The sequence below is a fragment of the Panthera leo genome, chromosome C2 (assembly GCF_018350215.1).
Source record: "Panthera leo isolate Ple1 chromosome C2, P.leo_Ple1_pat1.1, whole genome shotgun sequence".
NCBI lineage: Eukaryota > Metazoa > Chordata > Mammalia > Carnivora > Felidae > Panthera > Panthera leo.
Genome location: NC_056687.1, coordinates 2,646,293 through 2,667,419, shown reverse-complemented (window position 1 = coordinate 2,667,419; position 21,127 = coordinate 2,646,293). Strand labels below are relative to the sequence as shown.

Sequence of the window (21,127 nt, the reverse complement as noted above, 5' to 3'; positions counted from 1 at the left end):
TGGGCAAACCAGGCGGCATAGGGATCATCATGCCACATTTGGGGCCCCCCACGCGATCGGGGAGACACCGCATTGTTAAATAACAAACATTCAACCAATCAATTTAAAAATCTAATTATTAACCGATTCACGGATCGGGCAACACAGCCATCTGGCAAGCAGAGGGGGTGCTCCAAGGAGGTGTACAAATCGGACGGTTTTTACGGAAGGAGGGTGGGATAGAAGGTTATCCGCGAAAGAATTTTTCCGGGCAAAGCCAGTTTCCTGTGCGGGGAGAGGCGAGGGGCCTTATCACGCACTTGACCTCATCTTTCTCCGGAGGAGGGAGAGGGCCCGAGCGATCGGCTCGTTGGTGCTGATCGATGGACCACATTTCTGGGGGAAGTTGCGCCTGCGGTGAGGTTAGAGCCGAAGCCCCGGTTTGGGAGCTCAGTCTGCGTGATGCCATTTCGGACCTGCGGTTTTCTTTTCAACAAGCACGTGCCACGTTTTGCTGATCCGTTCCTGCCTCGATGGATACTTGGTTCTTTGGCTCTTGTGAGCGAGCGCTGCTGCGAACGTGGGTGCGTGGTATCTGGGAATTCTTTTGCTTTCAGTTGTTTTGGGCGTCTCTCCAGAAGTGGGATTACCAGATCATATGGTAGTTCCACGTTTAAGTGTTTGGGAAACTGACTGTTCTCAACACGCACACATGCACCCAACCTCCCGTCCAACCCTCCCCCCACCTCCCTCCACCCAACATTTATTTGACTACCACCAATCAGCACAGTGAAGATGTTGGGGCACAGGACAGCCCTGTTCCCCGTGTTAATGGAGTTCCAGTCTGGTGGGAAAGCGGGTTTGATTCACTCCCAGCATATATCGAATGCCCCACGTTTATGGCCAGGGGTGATTTCCACGAGAACTGTGCAGGACCTGACCTTCCTCTTCTCCAGATGAGGCGCTGGTGAGCGGAGGGGACCTCGGGCATAGTGAGGACCGCAGGCGCTGAGATGTGTGCACTGGTGGCTTCTGACGATGCACGACCCGGTCCAGGTCAGCCTTCTTTGTGTGGTTTCGGGAGCAAACGGAAGATCCTCTGCCTCTAAAACTCCAGCTTCCACGGGGCGCCCAGGTGGCTCAGGCACGGACTCTTGATTTCAGCTCAGGTCATGATCTCACGGTTCATGGGATCAAGCCCCACGTCATGCTCTATGCTGACAGCGCTGAGCCTGCTTGGGACTCCCCACCCCCCCCCACCCGCCCTGCCAAAGAACAAATAAATAAAGTTAAAAAACAAACGTTAAAAATTCAGCTTCCACAATTAGATTAAGCCCTTTTATTTGCACTTTTGATCTTCCATAAAACTCTAGGGAGAAATTGTACAAACTCGTACCTAAAAACGCCTCCTGTGTTTTTGGCTTGCCAATTTTCAAGGAGCCTTTAAAAATACAGATACCTAATCCTGACAAAGCTGAGCTGAAATCATCATTGAGGGCTGACAGGAATGTACATTACACACATTCCTCAAGTGTAATTTGACAATACGTCCATATACTAAGAATCAAAAGATGCAAACCACTCTTTTACCTGCCTTTCCACTTCAAGGAAGTTATGCTAAGAAAGTAATCAGAAATGCACACAAAGATTCACTTACAAGCAAGGCCAGTGAATTATTTACAACAGTGAAAGACTGGGCACAACCTGACTATTTAATAAGAGGATTCATTAAATTTTTGTAAGTTCACGCGATGCAAGTCACGTAGGCATCAAAGGCCACTGAGAACATCAGACGACGTGTGGGAGGTAGAAAAATATACGAATATACATAATCAACTACAATCCCAATCTTTGTCTACAGAGCATAATGTCGGTATGTTTCTTAATTTTTTTGAGTGTTTTTCTTCATTTTTGAGAGACAGAGACAGAACACGAGTGGGGGAAGGGCAGAGAGAGAGGGAGACACAGAGTCCGAAGCAGGTCCAGACTCCGAGCTGTCAGCACAGAGCCCGACGCGGGGCTTGAACTCACGAACTGTGAGATCACGACCTGAGCTGAAGTCGGACGCTTAGCCGACGGAGCCCCCCAGGCGCCCCTAACATTGTTGTGTTTCTTGAGCACTTGCCACGTTCGTGTAAAAGCACACCAACGTGCCCGGAGAGAAGACGAGAAAGCCATACACCCCCAAGACCGTGGGACTGCGAGCGGCTTCATTTTCTTCCTTGTAATGGTCGTCATCCCCCCAAGTTCTCTGCGACATGAGCTTCTCTTACAGCTGGAGGCCCCCGAGGGATGTTTGCGAATCTCTGTGGGGCACAGTAAGGAAGAGCAGCTGCCGTGAAGGGAACCCCACGCCATCCAGGTCAGCCAATGGCTTCCCATTAGATGGGATGAAAACCCAGCCACTCCCAGGCATGGAGCTCCCAGTACGAGAGTGAATCCCCTCACTTTCCCTCTGTTCTTTCTCTGTGAATGATTTGCCCCAACAGGCCCCTTGAGGGTCTGATTTCCTGGCCGTTGGCCCAGATTTTGAGTCTTTTCTGAATTAAAGTATTACTAAGGAGAAAGAAGAAACATTTCCAATAGAGTCTGGTCAGGAAGAGACAATGAGGCTCAAGGTTATTTCTCAGGTGGGAACCTTGAGCAGAGATCGCCCCACCCTGGGTTTAAGACGACACTTATCACACATTCTTCTGGACTCTCGGGAGAAAACTCTCCAGATGGTGTGGAGCTGTTTCAGGTGGAGACTGGGGGATCAAGGACAGCCCAGCCCGGAGGTTGTCATAGTGACCAGCTCATTGACCTGGAGACTGCAGGGTCAGCTTCAAACCAGACGAGCGTGTTCGAGGATTAAGAAATAGAAAACCACACCTGGAACAGGTCAGGAAAGAATCTAGGGCGTTCTCTAGTGCTCCTGGAGTCACTGAGCCAAAGCGCTCAAAAGGTTCCAAAAAACCTTGGCTATTCCCCAGAGGGAAGCAAAAAAGATAATCTGTTCAAATAAAAAACAACCTGTAATCCAAGCTTCAGGTTCAGTTATTGCCTGGTTGTTGTTTTTTTTTTTTTTTTTTCAAGTAATCTCTACGCCCAACATGGGGCTCGAACTCACCGCCCCGAGATCAAGAGTCACACGGTTCATCTCCAAAAGAAACAGAGACCCTCCGCTGTTTGAGCAGTGAGCGCCGAGTGCCGAGCGCTGACCCGGACCCGACAGACAGAGGCCTTATCTCAACCCCAGGTCCGCAGACTGACTTCGAGTTCAGTTCGTTAACTTCCTAACCGCTCTGTTATCTTGCGTGTTGGGGCGCCTGTCCTCGGTTCTGCTCTGTCTGCCGCGTAAGAGGACACATCTGACCACGTGGTAAAAGATCACTGAGTCTGGAATCCTGAACCTGCTTTATAAGCATGACTAACTTCGCTTTGTGACCGAATAAAGCCGGCGTTGGGACAGACACACCTCGTGTGCGCCTTCCTGGCCCGCAGTTACAGTCTTCGAGGCAGTGCATTTTGAAAATAGCGTCAGGGCCGTGAAGAAATGCATGATTTGTAAGGCAAAAAAAAGGATGCCCGCTCAGGCCGCCACAAAACACCACAGGCTGGGCGGCTTAAACCACCCACCTTTATTTTCTCACGGTTCTGGACGTTCCAAGTCGAAGATTCCACTTGGACTTGCTCTGATGCCCCCGCTCAGCGCGTGCTCTCGTTCCTGTCCTCGGCGCTTCACGCACAGAGAGCCGGCTCTCTGCTGTTCCTTCTTCTATGTGATGAGGGAAACAAAGCTAGAGAAATGTCACTTAAATCTACTGACAGCTCACAGCCCGCTGATAGACACCGGAAACACGCAGAGTGTGACCTTCCTCGAGCAACTCATGGCTGCCTTAGAGCCTTTATGTTTATGTTTTGTTTAAGACTCAACATAGGAGCGCCTGGGGGGGCTCAGTCAGTTGAGCAGTTGAGCGGTTGAGCGTCCGACTTCAGCCCAGGTCACGATCTCACAGTTTGTGGGTTCAAGCCCTGTGCTGGGCTTTGCACTGACAGCGGGGAGCCTGCTTTGGATTCTGTCTCCCTCTCTCTCTGTCTCTCCCCTGCTGGTGCTCTCTCGCTCTCTCTCTCTCTTTCTCAAAAATAAATAAACATTAAACAAAATTAGGAAAAATAAAGATTAAAAATAACTTTATCTTAACAGTCACGAGCCCCTCAAGGTCCTAAAAGCCTTGCTTCCAAATTCCTTAGAGACTTATGCCATCCCTAACCCCCCACTAACTTGTAAGTATATCATCAGTCTCTCCTCACAAGCCCAGTGCAGCTCTTTCTGCCCACGGGCCCTGTCCCGGTGCTGCAATAAAATCACCTTTTTGCACCAAAAACGTCTCGAGAATTTTCTTAGCCGTTTGCTCACCAACCCAAAACTTCCAAATTTCATCATAAGGATCCTAATCCTATCAGATCAGGCCCTGCCTCTTATGACCCCCGCGATCCTGTTTAACTTTAATTACCTCTCAAGGGCCCCAATCCAAAAGCCATGACTTTGAAGGGGTAGGGCTTCAACATAGGAATATGGAAGGGGGGCGGATACAAGTGTGTCTGTAACAGTGGTTAAGTCTCTGGAGACCGACATCCCTTGTCGCCAACATCAGAGACAGCACTCTGGCCGGGGAAACCTGGGGACAGCGATGACTTTTTCTGGGACTAACATCCGTATTCGCCGTCTCTGGTGACGGAACATTTGAAACTGGAAAGGCCTCGGAAAATCTGCGACACGCGATGTCAGCTGAGCCCAGCCAGCCTGTGCTTTCAGGATGGTCAGCTTCTTCGGGACCAATGCCGGTCACCTTGGACCACGAGGGGCAAGCTTGATGGCTAGCAGGTGGCACGCCCAAGCGAAGCTGGAACTCGGACGCGGGTAGTGGGTGCGGCCGTAACCGGGAGCCACGGACCAGGCGGCTTCACCAGACAAAAGTGATTCTCTTCCGGCTGTGGAAGCGAGAGGCCCAAGATCAAGGTGTCCCCGGGGCTGGCTCCTTCCGGGGGCTGTGAAGGAGCGTCTGTTCCATGCCTCTGGCCGTGGCTTCCATGTGGCCATCATCTCCCCGTCTCGTCTTCCTCTCTTCCTAAGGACACCAGCCACGTTGGACTTAGGGCCCACCCTGACGACTTCATTTTAACTTGATTACATCTGCAAAACGCCCTGTTTCTAAATAAGGTCACATTTTCAGGTACCGGGGGTTAGGACTGTGACATGTGAATTGCGGGGAGAACACAGTTCAACCCGGATCAGGCAGCCCGTATGTCAAGTTCGCCTCCAGTGGAAGGTGGGATCAGCCAGCCTTTTCCCAGGCCAGGTCACAGCATCCCTCTGGCGTGGCGGGTAGGGGGGGGACACAGGGGAAGACGGTGGATGCTTCAAAGACTGTCCCCAAAGTGCGGGAAATACTTGGGTTTGGGGTCAGGAAAAGTGGGGCACAGGTGGTAGGTCCGTGCAGGTGGGCAGCGAAGGTCAGGTCCATCACTGTCTTGGGGTCAATCACGCGGGGTCTCCCCGGCTCCGGGCGGTGCGTGTTGCCTGAGGGGGTAGTTGGGGCTCCCACCAGGGGGCGCTTCGCCTGAGTTAAAAGATGAGCTGGAAACGAGGGCATAATCAGAAAGTACAGACCGAGGCAGGAATGGCTGTGGCCAAAGTCCTCCTTCAAAGGTGTTAGGCGCTGGGCTGTGCCGGCTGTTGGGGGACAGGCGCCCATCCAAACCTGTGGGCCTCCACAGACCCGAGCACCACCGTTTCGTCAAAGAACACGACTCCTAACACCCCTTACTGGATGAGCCTCTGCCCAGGCTCCCTCTGCGTGTGCACTCTGGATTTGGGCATTTCAAATGCCACCAGGGTTTAGGTGAAGATGTGCTTGGGGCGCCTGGGTTTCTCAGTCGGTTAAGCGTCCGACTTCGGCTCAGGTCATGATCTTGCTGTTCGTGGGTTCGAGCCCTGTGTCGGGCTCTGTGCTGACAGCTCGGAGCCTGGAGCCCCGCTTCGAATTCCGTGTCTCCCTCTCTCTCTGCCCCTCTCCCTGCTCATGCTCTGTCTCTGTCTCTCAACAATAAATAAATGTTAAAAAAAAAAAAGATGTGCTTACAGGGTTTACCCATCACTGCGTCCAAATGGAAAGCTTTTTTAAAAAAAAAAATTACCCATCAGAGAACCTGAGTGGCTCAGTAGGTAAAGCGTCCAACTCTCAGTTTCAGCTCAGGTCACAATCTGCAAGTTTTGTGAGTTCGAGCCCCACGTCAGGGTCTGTGCTGACAGTGCGGACCCTCTCTCTCTTTCTCTCCCTCTCCCTCCCTGCCCCTCCCCTGCTCACGCTGTCTCTGCCTCTCTCAAAATAAATAAATGTAAAAACAACAACAACAACAACAACCACTGACCCATGGTCACCAAAATCGTGGTCATTTTCCAAGGCTTCGTGTCCTTCCCGGACGCATATTAGCACCAGCTGCTCAGAGAGCAGGAGTAACTCAAGTGCTCTTTTTGGAAACCGAGCTCAGACTATGAGAGAAGTCTCTCAGTTCTCGGGTTCTTTCTTGGTAGACGACCTTCTTGGAACCTCCTGGACCCCACCCACTCGCGGCTCCAGCCCTCCTCCCAAGCAGGGGCCCTGCAGTCCGCTGCCTCTTCCCAATCAGCTAAGAGCTTGGGACAGCTTCCTGTCCCGGGGAGGGCAGGTCTGCCCCGAAGGGGCACAGGAGTGGGTGGAAGGGGTCCTGAGGGGCTCTGCACCCCTGCCCGACCAGACACAGAGGTGAGACGGCCCATCATCACTTGGCTGGCCAGGATTGGGGTATCTTTCCCACAGACTGGTGGTTTCCGAAGGTCTTCACTTTCCGAGTCATCGGGAAAGAGGTTTGTGGACTGATCATTAGCGGCAACCAACGGGGCTCCCAAAATACCAAATTCACTTATCTGCCTAATCTGAGAGGCCCCGGTTGCAGCTGTAGAGTTGAAAGGCTGCCCTGGGGCCCAGGCTCGGTGAAGTGGGACCGGGCTGGGCCTTGGCCAGGTTACCAGGTTCTCCAGGTGACTCTCCGGTGACTAGTTTGAGAACCATGGGCACTGGGAGTGAGGAACCTAGAACTTTCCGAAGCTCAACGAAAAGTCGATTCACCAAAATGTCATTCCCAGGCTTTTGACCTCTACCTGGGCCCTCTGTCAAGGAAGAGGGTACCAGAGCCTGAAGTCCCAGAGGCCTATCAGCCTCTTCCCCTCTTAGTGCTCTGGATTTACCTGGGCTGAAGGTAGGAGGGGGTGGGGACGAAGAATGGGGGAGGGGGCTTACAGGTTTGCCCAGAAAAAGAGGGACAGTGAATGAAGGATCAAGGTGGGGAGGGGGTAAGATCGGCTGCAGAGAGAGATTCATCAGGCCCTCCCAAGAGCCAAGGGCAGCTGACCTCACATTGTAGGAGAGAGAAAAGGTAGTGAGGGCGACGGCTAGCCTGCTGGTCGCTGCAGGCCCGCAGGGCTCTCTGCCAGCAATAGCTGCCACTAATTCTGTGGCATTCAGTTTCTCTTCCTGTTTCCCTATCGGTAAAACCGGATGAACCTCTCTCATATACGGTGCTGTGGAGTTTAAACGTTAATGTGTGAAATAGACTTGGCACATAGTAACTGCTCAATAAATAGCTGTTCTTATTCCTGCCACTGGTTTTAATTACGACAGGTTTCCTCTTGACAGTCTGGACAGTCTGGACAGTGTGGACAGCTAAGGCACTGCCCCCTTCCTCACTGCCCCAGCACCCGTGGCCACTCCACCGGCCTTCTCCCCAGGCTGCAGAGGTTTAAGCACATGCAGCCTTGGGTCACCACAAGGGACCCAGATCACCCAGTCTGGAAGTCTGAAGCCCCAGAGACAGCGCAGGGACAGTGTGGGGGAGCCCAGGGAGTGCCCTCAGCCTGGTGGCAGTGGCAGTAGGAGGTGAAGGGCAGGGTCCTGACTGTTGGGGGTGTGTGGGGGGCCACTCGTGCTTGCTGCGGGCTCTGAACGTGGATAATGGGTGGAGGTACTGGATGGACAAGGACCACGGGGTCGGCCAGGGGCACCCTGCTGCAGGATTGGCCACGTGTCCCGGGACGGGGCGCCTTGGGGTCCCCAAGGGTCTCAAGACACCGCGGAGATGTGGCCCCCGCCCCCCCCCACCCCCCGCCTCTGCGGGGTGGCGGCACGACGGCCCGCTCCGCGTCCCCTGGACCGGCGCCCCCCGGCGAGCAGGGCGGGCTCGGGGCTAGTGCGTCGCGGCACCGGCCAGCACGGTGGCCGGAGGGGTGGCCCCGGGCCCGGCCTGACGCCCCTGGAGCGGTGAGCGGGCTATACGGGGGCGAGGCCCCGGGGACCCCCGCCCCTCGCGCACTGTCGCGGCGCCGGCTGTCCTTGTCGCCAGCGCTCGGGTCCGGCAGCGCGCCGGGGTGTGCGGCCCGGAGGTCAGAGGCGAGGCCCGCGGACCTCGTGCCCTGAAGGGGCGACACGGCAGCGCCCTCGCCCGCCGGACCGGAAAGACCTACCCCGGCGTCTCGCAGGGTGGCTGCGCCCGCCCACGCGCCGGGAGCCGCCGTGACGCCGCCCCCCCGGGCCCGGCGGGGCGCGGCTCCCGCTGTCCCGGTCCCCGCGCGGGCGGCCCGGTGGGCGGGGCTGCGCGGAAGCCCCGCCCCCGCCCACCCCCGCGCCGAGCGGGACCCGCGGTTGCCGGCCGCGCTGAGGTCACAGGGAGGCGGCCTGGCGCGCGAGCCGAGCGCCTGCGCCGAGCGGAGCCGAGCGGAGCCCAGCGAGCGGCGCACACGCGGACGCCCGCCCGGCCCCGCGCCGCCGCGGCAGGCCCGGCATGGAGGAGGAGTGCCGGGTGCTCTCCATCCAGAGCCACGTCGTCCGCGGCTACGTGGGCAACCGGGCGGCCACGTTCCCGCTGCAGGTACGCGCCGCCAGCCGGCGCGGCTTACGTAACCGGCCGGGGGTCCCCGCGCCGGGCGTGCGGGCTCCGTGACCTTGGCTCGGCCGCCGGGCCCGCGTTCTGCGGGGGCGGAAGCACCGGGCTGGGGGGGGGGGGGAGGGGGGCTGCGCTGGGCGCGCGCCAGCCGAGGGCCAGGCCCCCGCGCGCAGGCTGTGGCGCACTCGCCACCCGCACCCCTGCCTGCTGCGGGGGGCCGGCGACTCCCTGGAGGCGGGAGAATGCGGCGCGGGGCCTCCGGACCCTGGCCGGGGGGGGGGGGGGGGGGGGGGGGGGGGGGGGGGGGCGCAGGGCGAGGGAGGGAAGGCAGGTGTTTGGCGCGTCCACCTGCCAGGAGGAGGAGCGAGCTCGCGGACCCTGGCTTCTGCCGGCCGGGTTGGGTCCCAGCTTGCGGCTGGTTCTTGGGGGAGGTGGTGGCCAGAGAGGTGGACAGGGCAGAGGTGGCCTACCTGCAGGTGTTGTTGAAGAAAAGCCCAGAGAGCGACTCAGGCGCCTGCCTTTTTGGCTTTAGAAGCTGCTTTTCAAGTACTGTAGTCTTTACTTAATGACAGACCTCCCGCTCCTGTCCTTGTTGGGGCCTCACTGGCCGGGCACCCACTGCTTCCTATTCCAGCCGCAAGGTTATGGCTGGGTGGCTCTTGCAGGTGCAGAAGGAGGCCCGGGTGGCGTGGGCTCTCATGCCAGGCTGGAGGCAGCACCGGTGATGGTCGCTTCCTTCCCTTGTCTGCCCAACAGGAGGGCTGGGTGGTCATGACAAGGTCATGGCTCCCCTGGACTGCCCACCTTTGGCCCGTTGTCCCTGGCCTGCACACACACACACCCCCACACCCCCCAGCAAGAAGCAGGTATGGCCCGTGGGTTGCCTGCTCCTAGCTCTCTGGGGAAGGGGAAGCTTGGTTACATGTAGGTGGATTATGTGGGCAGGGCCGCTGGGGGTGGCACTGTGCTTGGGAGAAAGGTGCAGGGGCACACCTGGCAATCAGAAGCAGGAAGGGCTCAAGAACAACTTCAGCCTGCTGTCCCAGGAGGGACACCCCTTCTTAGCCACGCAGCCGTGGGAGCTTTGTCCTTGGCAGAGGTGTGCGGCCCCCCGCTGGCTTCCTTGTGTCCTGTGCCCAGTCCCTCCTCCGTGTCTGTCTACACTCCTCCTTTCTCCCTGCACTGGGCACCCGTTCCCCTCCTCGGCTCACCTGGGTCCTACAGTGATGTCCTTCCCTTCCAGGCATGTGCTCTCAACTTCCACACCGGGGACTCTAGGGATGGGGCTAGACCACCCACCCGGGGAAGTGGTTCTGAAGGTCAGAACTGCGATTCTAACCTGGGCTTTCCCCAGTGCCCAGCATCCTTCACCTGTGTGCTGGGGGTCGGAGGCTCTGCCTCTGATTTGACTCACCCTGGCACTTCCTTCTGGGGTTGTGAGGCCCAGGAAAAGCCTGGCGGGAGGGTGTCTCTGAAGGCAGGGGATATTTGTTAGGTCCCTGAACTTGAAGAGGCCACCTTCCACACTGAGCTCAGTTCCTTTGTCTGTAGAACAGTCACGATGCCTGCTTCCCAGGTTGTTTTAGGGGAGATGGGGTGCGTGAATGGGGTCTGTCTTAGAGGCTGCTGAATGAGGTGGGCCAGCAGTGCCCAGGGGTGCTGTGTTCTCCCCCACCGTACAGGAAGACCGGCGAGGAGAGCAGGGCCAGATGGCCTGGTAGTGTGCCTGGGGCATCTCGTAGAGGCTGGGACCTCTGCCAGCAGTGGGTGTGGGCTGGGGCCTCAGGTACTTACTTGTGTATGTTTTTTTGGCCTTAATCACCTTCTTCCTAATTACAGAAATAAGATGCAGTCTCAGGGAATGGAGGGGAGAAAACCAGGGGTGGGGGTCCTCCAAACATGCTCCCCCCCAAGCTGGACCCCAAACACGGCAGTATCGGTGTGATTTCAGGCAGCCATAACAAAGTACTGCAGATCAGGCTGTGTAGACGATAGTTTGTTCTCTCTTGGTTCTGGAAGTCCAAGATCGAGGCGTCAGCAAGGCCGTGTCCTCCTGAGATGTCTGTCTCTCCGTGGCGTGTAGGTGGCTACCTTCACTTGGTCCCCCTGTGCGTGTCTGTGTCCTGATCTTTCCTCATGAGGACACCGGTCAGGTTGCATCATGGCCACCCTACTGACCTCATTTTACCTTAATTACCTCTTTAAAGATGCTGTCTCTAAATACAGTCACATTCTGAGGTGCTGGGGGCCAGGGTTTCAGCAGAGGAATTTCGGGAACACAACTCAGCTCGTAACAAGAACAATTAATTTCCGGAAATTTCTTAGTCCGTGGGGCACTTTCTTCCCGCAGCTACTTAGTGCTTCCTTGATGAGAGTCTAGATTCCTTATCAGCCTGCAAACACTTGCCAAGGCTGGACTGCTTAGCTCTGGTAGGATCAATCTGTTAATCCTGCAGGGTGGTCCACAGCGCCCCACGCTGGCATCTTGCAGCCCTCCCACCCCCCACCTCTGCGCCCCGCTGGGGCACGGAGGGGTGGGACGGCCTGCTGACTGACCCCGGACCAGCCTTGGCACAGCACGGGCGGGGTTGGGCAGAGCCTGCGATAGCCGTGAAGCCACACACTTGCAGATTCCAGCAGGGACTCCGAGGGGACGCGTCCCGCAACGCCCAGAGCTGTGCTTAGTCGGGGCGGGGGGACGGGGTGTAGATGCTCAATTCTGGCCGACGCCGTACAGCTAGAGTCCGGTGCGGTGGGTCACACAGCGCCCGGCTATTCTCACGGGAGGAGAACTCGCAGAGGGTGGCAGAAGGTGGACTCTGGCTGGACCCCACGGGTTTGGAGAGACTGGAGAAACCCCGGTGGGGACTGACGGCGGTGTCCCTTTGTCCTGGACTTCAGGCTCAGGGACTGGGCCCTGCCTGTGGAGCCTCTCCAACCCTCACGAGCAAAGCGAGGGCAATCCTCTTGGCAGTCAGATGGGGCCAGGGCTCCCGGGGGCACCCCCCGGACGGAGCTCGGCCCGTGGTGCTGGCATGGCGAGGGCGCGTCCCCGGGGAGCTCCCGCCGCTCCGGGGCGAGGGTGGCGCCAGCCTGCGAACCCCGGGCGTCAGGGGCCACGGTTCGCAGCCTGCTTTTTGCCGGGTCCGCAGAGCCCCGCGCTTGCAGCCGCCTTCCCCAGGCAGAGGAAAGCGTCGCACGGGAGAGAAAGGGGCAGAACCCGGCCCTGGTTTTGGATTTGCTTCCAGGCCAGAGTCCCAAGTACGTTTTAGTGACCAGCCGCAGAGGAGGTCGAGCGTCAGGCGGGGTGACCCCATGTTTGCAGAGTGAGGGGAGCGAGGGCAGGCTCGTGGACTCCGTGACCCCATCCACGGAGGGAGGGCCGCCAGGTCAAGGTCATGCAGGCCAGGGGCGCGCCTGGGGTGCCTCCCTGGGCGGGGCTGGGCCTTCCCGCTGCTCTGACCTTCCGTTCTAGGGGTGGGAAAGCGAAGGGAAGGATGTGGTGACGAGAGACGGTGTGCAGCCTGCCGCTGGCCGCCTCACGCACCAGACGCTGCTGGGGTCGCCTCCTTTTGGAAGTTGGAAACTTAAAATTCCCCCAAGCTGGGAGGTCCAGTCGCTTCCAGCCCCACGGCGTCTGTGTGTGCGCGTGTCCGTTCGGCAGCGACTCCCCCCGCGTCTGCGTCACCCCCTGGGGGAGGGGGGACCCTGGGATCCCCCAGGCAGCCCCGCAGCCCGCTTCCGTGCCGCTGTGTTGAAGGTCCAGCAGGTCCCGAGGCTTAGGGTGGCGTGTGCCTGTCCTGGGGTCGCTCTCCCTCGTGCTGCAAGCCGGGGGGTTGAAACCACAGAGATTTACTCCCTTGCGGTGCTGGGGGCCAGAAGCTGATGTCAAGGTGTCGGCGGGGCCGCGTGCCCTCTTCAGGCTCCCGGAGAGGAGCTTGCATCAGACACATGTGACCTCTGTCCTGGGAGGGGGAGTAGCACCGGAGGGTCACCGTGGAGAGGTGCGGCCCCGAAGGGTCCCGGTGGCAGGGAGACGTGAGATTCCTGAATTCCAGCAGCTTAGAGTATGTGACTTGGGCCTTCGCTCAGAACCCGTTTAAACACCGTGTCGCTGCTGAGCCGGGACGGCAGGGCCCTGGGGGTCCTGGCAGATCCTGGGGAGATGGCTGCCTGCGGGGCCTGCCGCAGAAAGCAGCCTCGTTCTTTGACTCTCCGGGCCCGTCGGTGCAGAAGCAGACCTGGGATGTGTCTGGCGGCCGGTGGAGATCGTACTCTTTTGTGCAGGGACGCGTTTGCCACCGTGGACTGGCTCGGACATCCCTCAGGAGGAGGGCAGTGGGTGGGCAGCGGGTGCATCGAGAGGCCGCTGGCCTGGAACGTGGATTGAGACCCCTACCTGCCGAGCGACGTGGGCTGGGGCAGAGGGATGGTATGCCCAGCGCTAAGCCGCAGGGCTGCGGGGCCCCGGATGCGTCAGGATCTCCTAGAGATGCGTGAGGGGGCGGGGGTGGGAGTGGCGGGGGGTCCTTTCGATCCAGCCTCCCATCTTTAAGAACCCCTGGGGCCTCAAGGTGGCTGCCTTCAGAGGAAGTGCTTTACTCTTTTTCCTTAGTAGTCCTGGGATAGAAAGGGCCCTTCTGCAGCATAACTGCATTTGGAAGATACCGGAAGAATGTCACCCTGCCCTTTAAAAGACGTGGCCTTTGCCTTAACGTCTCTCCTGGAGACACATATGTGGGCAAACAGCACAAGAGACCTGGCCTCAAAGAGTGCCCGCCCCTCCTGCCCGGTGTGGACGTTCAAGTCCTTGGAGGTTCAAGTCCGTGTGGTGCGCAGGGTTTGGAACCCTTCTGAGCCTCTTCCGAACTTTCCCTCATGCTCCGGGACACACACGTCTCCTCTCTTCCCTTCCTCCATTTGAGATGATTCCCGTTTTCCCGGCCTCTGGAAGTCCCCGGTCTGATCCAGCTTGTGTTCCAGTCCTGGGACGTAGGTGGTGTTTTAGCTCTTTCCCCAGGAAGGTCCAGAATTGCTTAATTTCTTGATTTCCTAACTCTCTTTTTTGGTTGGGACTGGGGTTTCTGTTGTTTTTTTCTTTTTAGTTTTTTTTAATGTTTATTTATTGAGTGAGAGAGAGAGAGACAGAGGGAGTGAGCAGGAGAGGGGCAGAGAGAGAAAGGAAGACAGAATCCCAAGCAAGCTCTGTGCCTGACACGGGGCTTGAACCCACAAACTGTGAGATTAAGACTTGAGTCAAAAGTAAGAGTCAGACACTTAACTGACTGAGCCACCCAGGTGCCCCTTTTAAAAAATTTTTTTAGCGTTTATTTTTAAGACAGAGCATGCACATGAGGATGGGAGGGGCAGAGAGAGAGGGAGACACGGAATCCGAAGCAGGTTCCATCCAGGCTTTTTGAGCCATCAGCACAGAGCCTAACGCGGGGCTCGAACTCACAAACCACAAAATCATGACCTGAGCCGAAGTCGGACGCTTAACCCACCGAGCCACGGAGGCGCCCCCTCTGTCGTGCCTCTGTGCCTGTCATGGAGAAAGCAAGAGCTTGCTGGGTCCTGTTCGCTGACCTTTTGCTCACTGTGTGCGTGCGTGCGTGTACGGGTGTTGCGTGTTGTTGCCGTGCTCCGAGTGGGGCCCTCTCTTCTGTTTAAGTGCTCCCCCCGGGGGCCTGGGGTGGCACCGTGCTCTCTGGAAGGGCGAGGGTGCGTCTGTGAGCAGGGCGCTTACGTGACGCGGGAGCCGTTGGCCTTGTGGCTCATGGGCTTGGTCGTCCCCTGCTGCATATGCCTGCGTGGAGCTTTTGATGTAGAACCAGCCAGTTCTGCTCACAGAGTGACCTGGAAGAGTGACACCAAGGAACAGAACAAATGGAGTTTGTCAAGGAGAGAGGAAGCCGGTGTGGGGCCCCGGTAGAATCCTGCAGGGCCGAGGGGGGCAGTGCCCTGTTCCCCGTGCATATCCAGGTGCTGCCGGGTCTTGGGCTGAGACCCCCTTCTCCTAGGGCTCTGCAGTGCATCCCAGCCCCCTTGCTACTGTATGGCCCCTGGGCGGGGCCTGGCAGGGAGCCAGGGTCCTGCCACTGAGCACTTCGAGCCTGGAAGTTGGGGAGTAGGCTGTCCCGGGAGCAGGGCCAGGGTCGCTGGGGTCCAGGGTGGTGACGGCTGAGGCAGGGGTGCACACGCACGGGCCGAGGTGGCCTTGGGACCAAAAGCGAGCTACAGGCTCCTTCGGGGATGCGGGGCTGTTTCCAGCAGAGGTTCCCGTTGGAGGTCAGGGAACAGGGGACGTGGGTAGAGCTGACCGGTCATAGGCGGTGGGCAGGACACTGGGCACCGAGCCCCGAGGATGCCAGCAGTCCCTTGACATCTTGCGTCCTCTTTCCTAATCCTGATTTCCTGTGGAAGCAACTCACGGTCTTGCAGAACAAGCCATAGTGAGGGTTCTTGGCGACTGTGACCCCTCCCTGCCCAACACGAGCCTCTCCCGCAGAGGAGCCCGGGTGGTCCAGACAGGGTGGGGGAGCTGCGCTGGAATGTTCCAGAGCTTCCCCTCTCCTGCTGTTCCCCGCGAGGGCGGGCTGCCCGCCCAGCTGCTGAGTTAACGACCGTGTCTTGCTGGCTGTCAGCAGAGTGGGTGATGATTGCAGCAGTGAGGGGGATCTGGCCTCGGAGAACATGCGTCACCCGCCCAAGGCCCCTCCTCCCTCCTTCGGGAAAGGCCACAGGTCTGCGTGGGGCGGGAGATGACAGCCGTGGGAGTCAGACCACCGAACTGGAGTGCGTGCCGGCGTCCCTGCTGTCCTCGCTCGTTCTTGGCGGCTGGATGGCTATGACTAAGTGTTTGAAAGCCCCCTCCCGCCATAGTCACCGCAGGTGTCGTGTGCACCACCCCTCCCCCATCCCGCACACTGAGCGCACAGACCGCGCAGAGAGGCACGGAAAGCGGGAGCCATCTCCAAGCTGCCCCTCCCACCTGGGCTCGTTTTGACCGCCCTTCTCTTGGCAGGAGGTGGGGTGCTTCCTGTACGCCATGCACACGTCTGCACCCCCCGTCCCCCGGCAGGTCGAGCGGCCGCTCCCACCGGCAGTGCGTCCGATGCTGGGACCTTGTCAGAAGCGCCTCCGGTTTGGGCTGGCCGTGAACCTCAGCGGTCCTCTCCATCCTGAGACTCTTGTCGCCTGGGCTTGGTTGTGCTTCCGTGGTCATCGAGCAGCCGCGTTTTCCTCCGCAGCCGCGTGGAGGGGCAGGGGCTCGCTGGGGAGAGGGGCGTGCTTTGTCGTGGGACTTCTTGCCAAGGCTCCTCGTGTTTTCTGAAATGGGTGTGGCTCTCCTCATGTAGCCCGGGGCCGGGCTTTGGCCGCACCAGCCTCCATTCAGAGGTGCACAGGGTGGTGGGCGCGTCCTAGGGGCTCACGGTTGGTGGGGGGAGTCCCAGGGCCCAGAAACCCCGCCGAGTCCCGGCGCCGCGGCAGAGGCCGAGAAGACAAGGTTTGCAACAAGGTCCTGATGTTCTGCATTCAGGAGATTTGCTCGCAGGCATAGAGGTTTCAGAGGTTTTGGGGGGGTCAGAAAGTGGTCAGCAGCTCTGTGGCCACAATGTGGAATTGGTGGAATGTTGGGACACGCAGCCCGGGGGTCCCGACCTCATTCCGTGGGCAGGGGCAGGCCCCCATAGGTTGGGGTTTCGTGGGTATGTCTGGGGGCCGGGGGGTGGGGACAACGGAGAGTCGCGGGGGTGGTAGTGAGGACGGCCAAACACGCCTGCACGGGGCTGTCCGCGGAGATGCGGGCACACCGGAGGCCGGTGGCCGCCAGCCTGGCGGGGCTGGGGAGAGGGGACTCTGTCCCTGTGCGTGCCGGTGAGAGTCGGTGGAGGTGGTGGTCCCCCCTCCCGTGGCGAGGCCTCGCTTCAGCCGTCCTCCCTGGGCTGAGCGTCCTTTCTCCCTCTTGTTGTCACGGTGTCTTTTGCGTCTTTCACCGTGTGCTGCAGCCGTGCCGGTAGATGTTGCAAAAGCGACCCGGGGGCGGGGGAGGCCGGTTCCTGTGTGTGCCCGTTTCCGTGGTGACCGCACACTTCCAGCGTGGGTGGAAGAGGTGCGCACGCCGTGGCCTCCGTTATGTGGGATTCTGCCAGAGCCATCGGTAGGGAGCGTTGCTGAAGGTAGAATGTAGGGAAGTCCCCGGGGGGTGGTGAGGCCAGGCTGGCTGGTGGCTCTGGTTTTCCTACGTAAGCGTGTTTTAGTAACAGCTGCAGTGGCTCCGTGCGAGACGGTCTTGCACAACCGCATTGCTGCTGAGTCCTTCCCTCATTCAGGGTGCCGGCCCCCCTTTCGGAGCTCAGCCCAGACACCTGCTTCTAACGCACGCCTGTAACAAGAGTGGACTCGGCTGGGTAGGATCCCTTGTGCCACAAGACGGTGACCGTGGGAGAGAGACCCCCTCCCGGGAGCCACCCGCACTCGGACACGGTGGCGCAGGGTGAGCGAGGGCTTCTGGGGCCCCGTGGGCTCCAAGGTTCACTGTAGAACGACATGATTGTCACCCACAAGAATACACAGACCACCGGTACTGTCCCGGAAGTTAGCCCGGTACGGGGAGGTCGTGTCCGTGCAACTCGAGGGTTTCTTCCCAGGTAATGTGACTTGTGCACGGCCTGTCAAGGGATGGGAATTTGGACGTGTGCCACATGCTGAGCGGGAGGTGAGCGTGGCTGGGGAGAACCCAGCTGCCCACGATGTGCGTCCTGAACACTGCACTGAGTCCCAGACCAAGGGTCAGCGTGTGTCCGGCTCCCTCGGCGGGGGGTAGGGGGGAGGCGAGGTGTGACCAGCGGGGTCCAGTCCAGAAATGGGGGCCAGAGCAGTTATTTCTACAGAGAATTCATTCGGTGTTACCCAGGTACCGGTGTCCCCTGCTTTCCAGAAGCTCACGTTAGCCACTTCGCTTTTACTCAAGACTTTCGCTAGTACCCGTTTGTGCTAACGGAGGAAACCGGAGAGGAGTTTTGCTGTTGCGAGAAAACAGTTACCGTACTAACGCAGTTCCTTGCAGAGTGGAGCAGCGTGAACCTGTGGGAAGCAGGGGAGCGCCCGCTTTCTGCTGCTGTTTTGGCTTAGGCAAGGTTGGTTTGCAAAGGCTTCCTGCTTTCCGAAATCCTGGGTCGGAGCCACGCCCTTGAGGAGGAACCTGCGGACCACCCCCCTCCCCCCTCCCCGGCACCTGCCTTAGCAGCTGTGGGCCAGCAAGGAACTGGGAGGGGTGCGGGGTACTGGGTCCCAAGCAGTGGGGGGGTGGGGAGGGGCAGCAGGTGCTCTGTGCCCCAGGAGGGGGGCCGTGGAGGGCGTGAGGGCAGAGCCTCCTCGGTGTCCCCTGGCTGGGCGGCAGCCCGCGCCTGCACAGTGGAGCGCCCGCGGTCGTGCGTGCCCTGCACACGGCACGTGCACCGAGGAATAAGCCGCATCGACTGCCGCCTTTGAGGAGCAGGCAGCCTGCGGCTGAGCTCACTATCATTCAGAAGCACCAAGTAGGGACTTCGTTCCCGGATCAGTTTGCCAGCTTCAAAGGATTAATTATCTATACATCCGGAAGCAATGGAGCAGGATATTTTGGCAGGGGTTTCCAGATTTGTGTCATGGCCGCTTCAAGTCTGTTTCTTGAGCCTTGATTAGAATTCTAAGGGATTTGAAGCCGCGCAAGCTGGATCTGGGAACAGGAGGCCGTGCATCTGGCAGGCAGACTTGCAAAGGGCCCGTTTTAACTGTTGGGTTTAATAAGAGTGGCGATTTTTATTTTATTTCTTTGAGTTTGGGCAATACCCGCTTAATTATTTTGGAGAGACTTGTTAGATGTCAATCTTAAGTGTATATAGCACAGTGAACCGTCACAGAGGGAAGGCCACCGGTGGGCCATGGCAAGGGTGAGCAGTGCCCACTCCCCCCCCCAGCTGCTGGAGGCAGCCACTCCTGACCCCCACACATACTTCTGCCTATCTCTGAGCGTGCAGGGGAGACTTGAAGGGTGGTCAGTGGTGTTCGGGTGAGTAGGACACAGAGGGACGGCCGGGGACTGTGTGCTCATTGCTCTCAGTCCCTGTCCTCTGTCTCTCACCTGCCCACCCGCCCCTCGCCTTCCATCCCCCCATCCCTTTCGCTGCCTCCTCCTCAGCCACATTCCACGGGGCACTGGCCCAGCCCCTCTGTGGGAACTGAGGTTTTAGTGTCCCCGTGCCCTGTGGCGTATCTGTTTCTGTGTCCCCAAAGTTCGTCCGAGTCTCACCCACTGGGGCCCTCTTCCCGGCCTTGTGGACCAGGGCCATAAAAAGCTCCTTTGTTCTTTGTCATTTTCCGGGGGCTGCGGAGGGAGAGGGTCCAAAGGTCAGTGGGACTCCAAGAGCCAGACGTCTGTGGTCTGTGGGATGTTAACACCCCACAGGACTTGGCCGGGCCCTGGCATGCTGTTCACACCGACTTGGCTTTGGCTTGCTTCGGGGCGTTCGGGCCTCACCTTGCGGGGCGGGTGGCGGTTCTGGCTGTACCCTCCCCCCGAGCGCCAGAGGCCTCTGTGCGGCCCCGGGCGGGTTTCCTCAGGCGGCCGGCTGTGCAGAGCCACCCCGAGGATGCTCCGAGAGACGGCGAGCACCACGTAGCAGGGCCGTGGGCCTGCGCTGCCTGGGGTGATGCCGGCCAGGGCCAGCCCGGAAGGACAGGTGGAGGTGGCCCGTGGGGCCTGGCAGGGACCCAGGGTCAGGGGAGGACACGAAGGCTGAGGGATGGGCAGGGAAGTGTCCCGATGCCTGCCACCTCTGACCTCCAAGGGGCGTGGGCAGGGCCCCGCCGAGAATGTGGCTCGTCTCCGGAGGGCTCTGCCGTGTTCTGTAGGTCATGTTGCCTGAGTGAATCTCGCCTACCTGTTACATGAGGAAAAACGAGAAAGATGAGTGGAAGGAAAGATCCCCCTGGGATTTGCTGTTCCACAGGCAAACAGCTGTCCACGCCGGCTGGTGTAGACCTCGGCCATCTGATTTCATTTTTAATTTCTTTTTAACGTTTGTTTATCTTGCCTAATCCCAGAGCCTGACTCATGACCTGAGCCAAAATCAAGAGTCCCGACACCTAACCGACTGAGCCACCCAGGCGCCCCTGGGCTATTTTAGGTAGAAGCTTTCTTCCCCTTCATTGAAAAAGGAGCTCCTGTTCTTTATAAACTTGGTCCCTGGCTCAGTGGCACCTGGGACTCTCTGTGCTGAGAGGTGCGCGACGAAACCGTGTCGCGGCCACAGGGTGGCCACACGACCCCAGGCCAGCGTGGCTCTGCGGTGGGCTCCCCGCTTGCAGCGAGCGGGCGGGGCTGATACTTCAGTGGAGGCTCGGGGGGAGGGGCCGGCCTGCTGTGCCGTCCGGTGGGGAGCCCCTAGGCCCTGCCTCCCCAGAGGGGTCGGGGCTTCAGACCCACGTTCTGGAAACCGGCACGGCCTCACCGCTCTCTTTCAGCGTCTGAACGGACGGACGCCTTGTCGCCGCGCACTTTCAAGCATTTTTGCTTGGCGGGATTTCCAGAAGTGAGTTCCCACGGGTGGGCAGCGGCTCAGAGGCTCGGCTCTCCGGGCTGCTTGCTGCCGACATACTTCCAGACGAAGCCCCTCACCAGACACGCGCGGCACCAAAGTGTGGGCGTGGAGCCCCACTCAGGGAGGCACTGCCGCCCGCCCCCGGGGTCCGGGCTCTCTCACACCTGGGCCTTCTCTGTCTTGCAGGTTTTGGGATTCGAGATTGACGCGTTGAACTCCGTCCAGTTTTCAAACCACACAGGTAAGGCGTCGGCCCCAGCAGTCGCCGCAGAGGGCGTGCGGGCATGAGACGTGGCCTTCAGAGATCCGGGGCCCCCACCCCTCATCTGATGGTTGGGAGCTGGAGCCGGAGGGGCCGCCCAGCACGTGAGGGTCGGAGGGGCTGGGTTGGCCTGTCCGGGCGTGGACACCATTAGAACCTCGGCCCGGCTGCGTGCAGCCGAGCCACCCGGGACCTGGGGCGGGCTGGTGTAGCCGCTCAGCCCCTCGGTCTCCTCTGAGACGAGGTTGGGATCCTGGCACCTGCTTCGGGGCCCTGCCCCCTTCCGGTGACGTGACGCCGCGGGCCGCGAGCAGGGCCCCGCGTGTGCGCGTGCCGCTTG

General features: G+C 59.3%; 1 protein-coding gene across 1 annotated transcript in view; it reads left to right on the top strand.

The window, feature by feature from the left end:
• Positions 1-8,734: 8,734 nt before the first annotated feature.
• Positions 8,735-21,127, top strand: part of PDXK (pyridoxal kinase) — a 29,770-nt gene continuing 17,377 nt past the window's right edge. The window contains exons 1-2 of the mRNA XM_042955260.1: positions 8,735-8,925; positions 20,712-20,766. Of these exons, the coding sequence (XP_042811194.1) occupies positions 8,839-8,925; positions 20,712-20,766 (142 nt within the window). The 5' untranslated portion in view covers positions 8,735-8,838. The remainder of the gene's footprint in view (positions 8,926-20,711; positions 20,767-21,127) is intronic.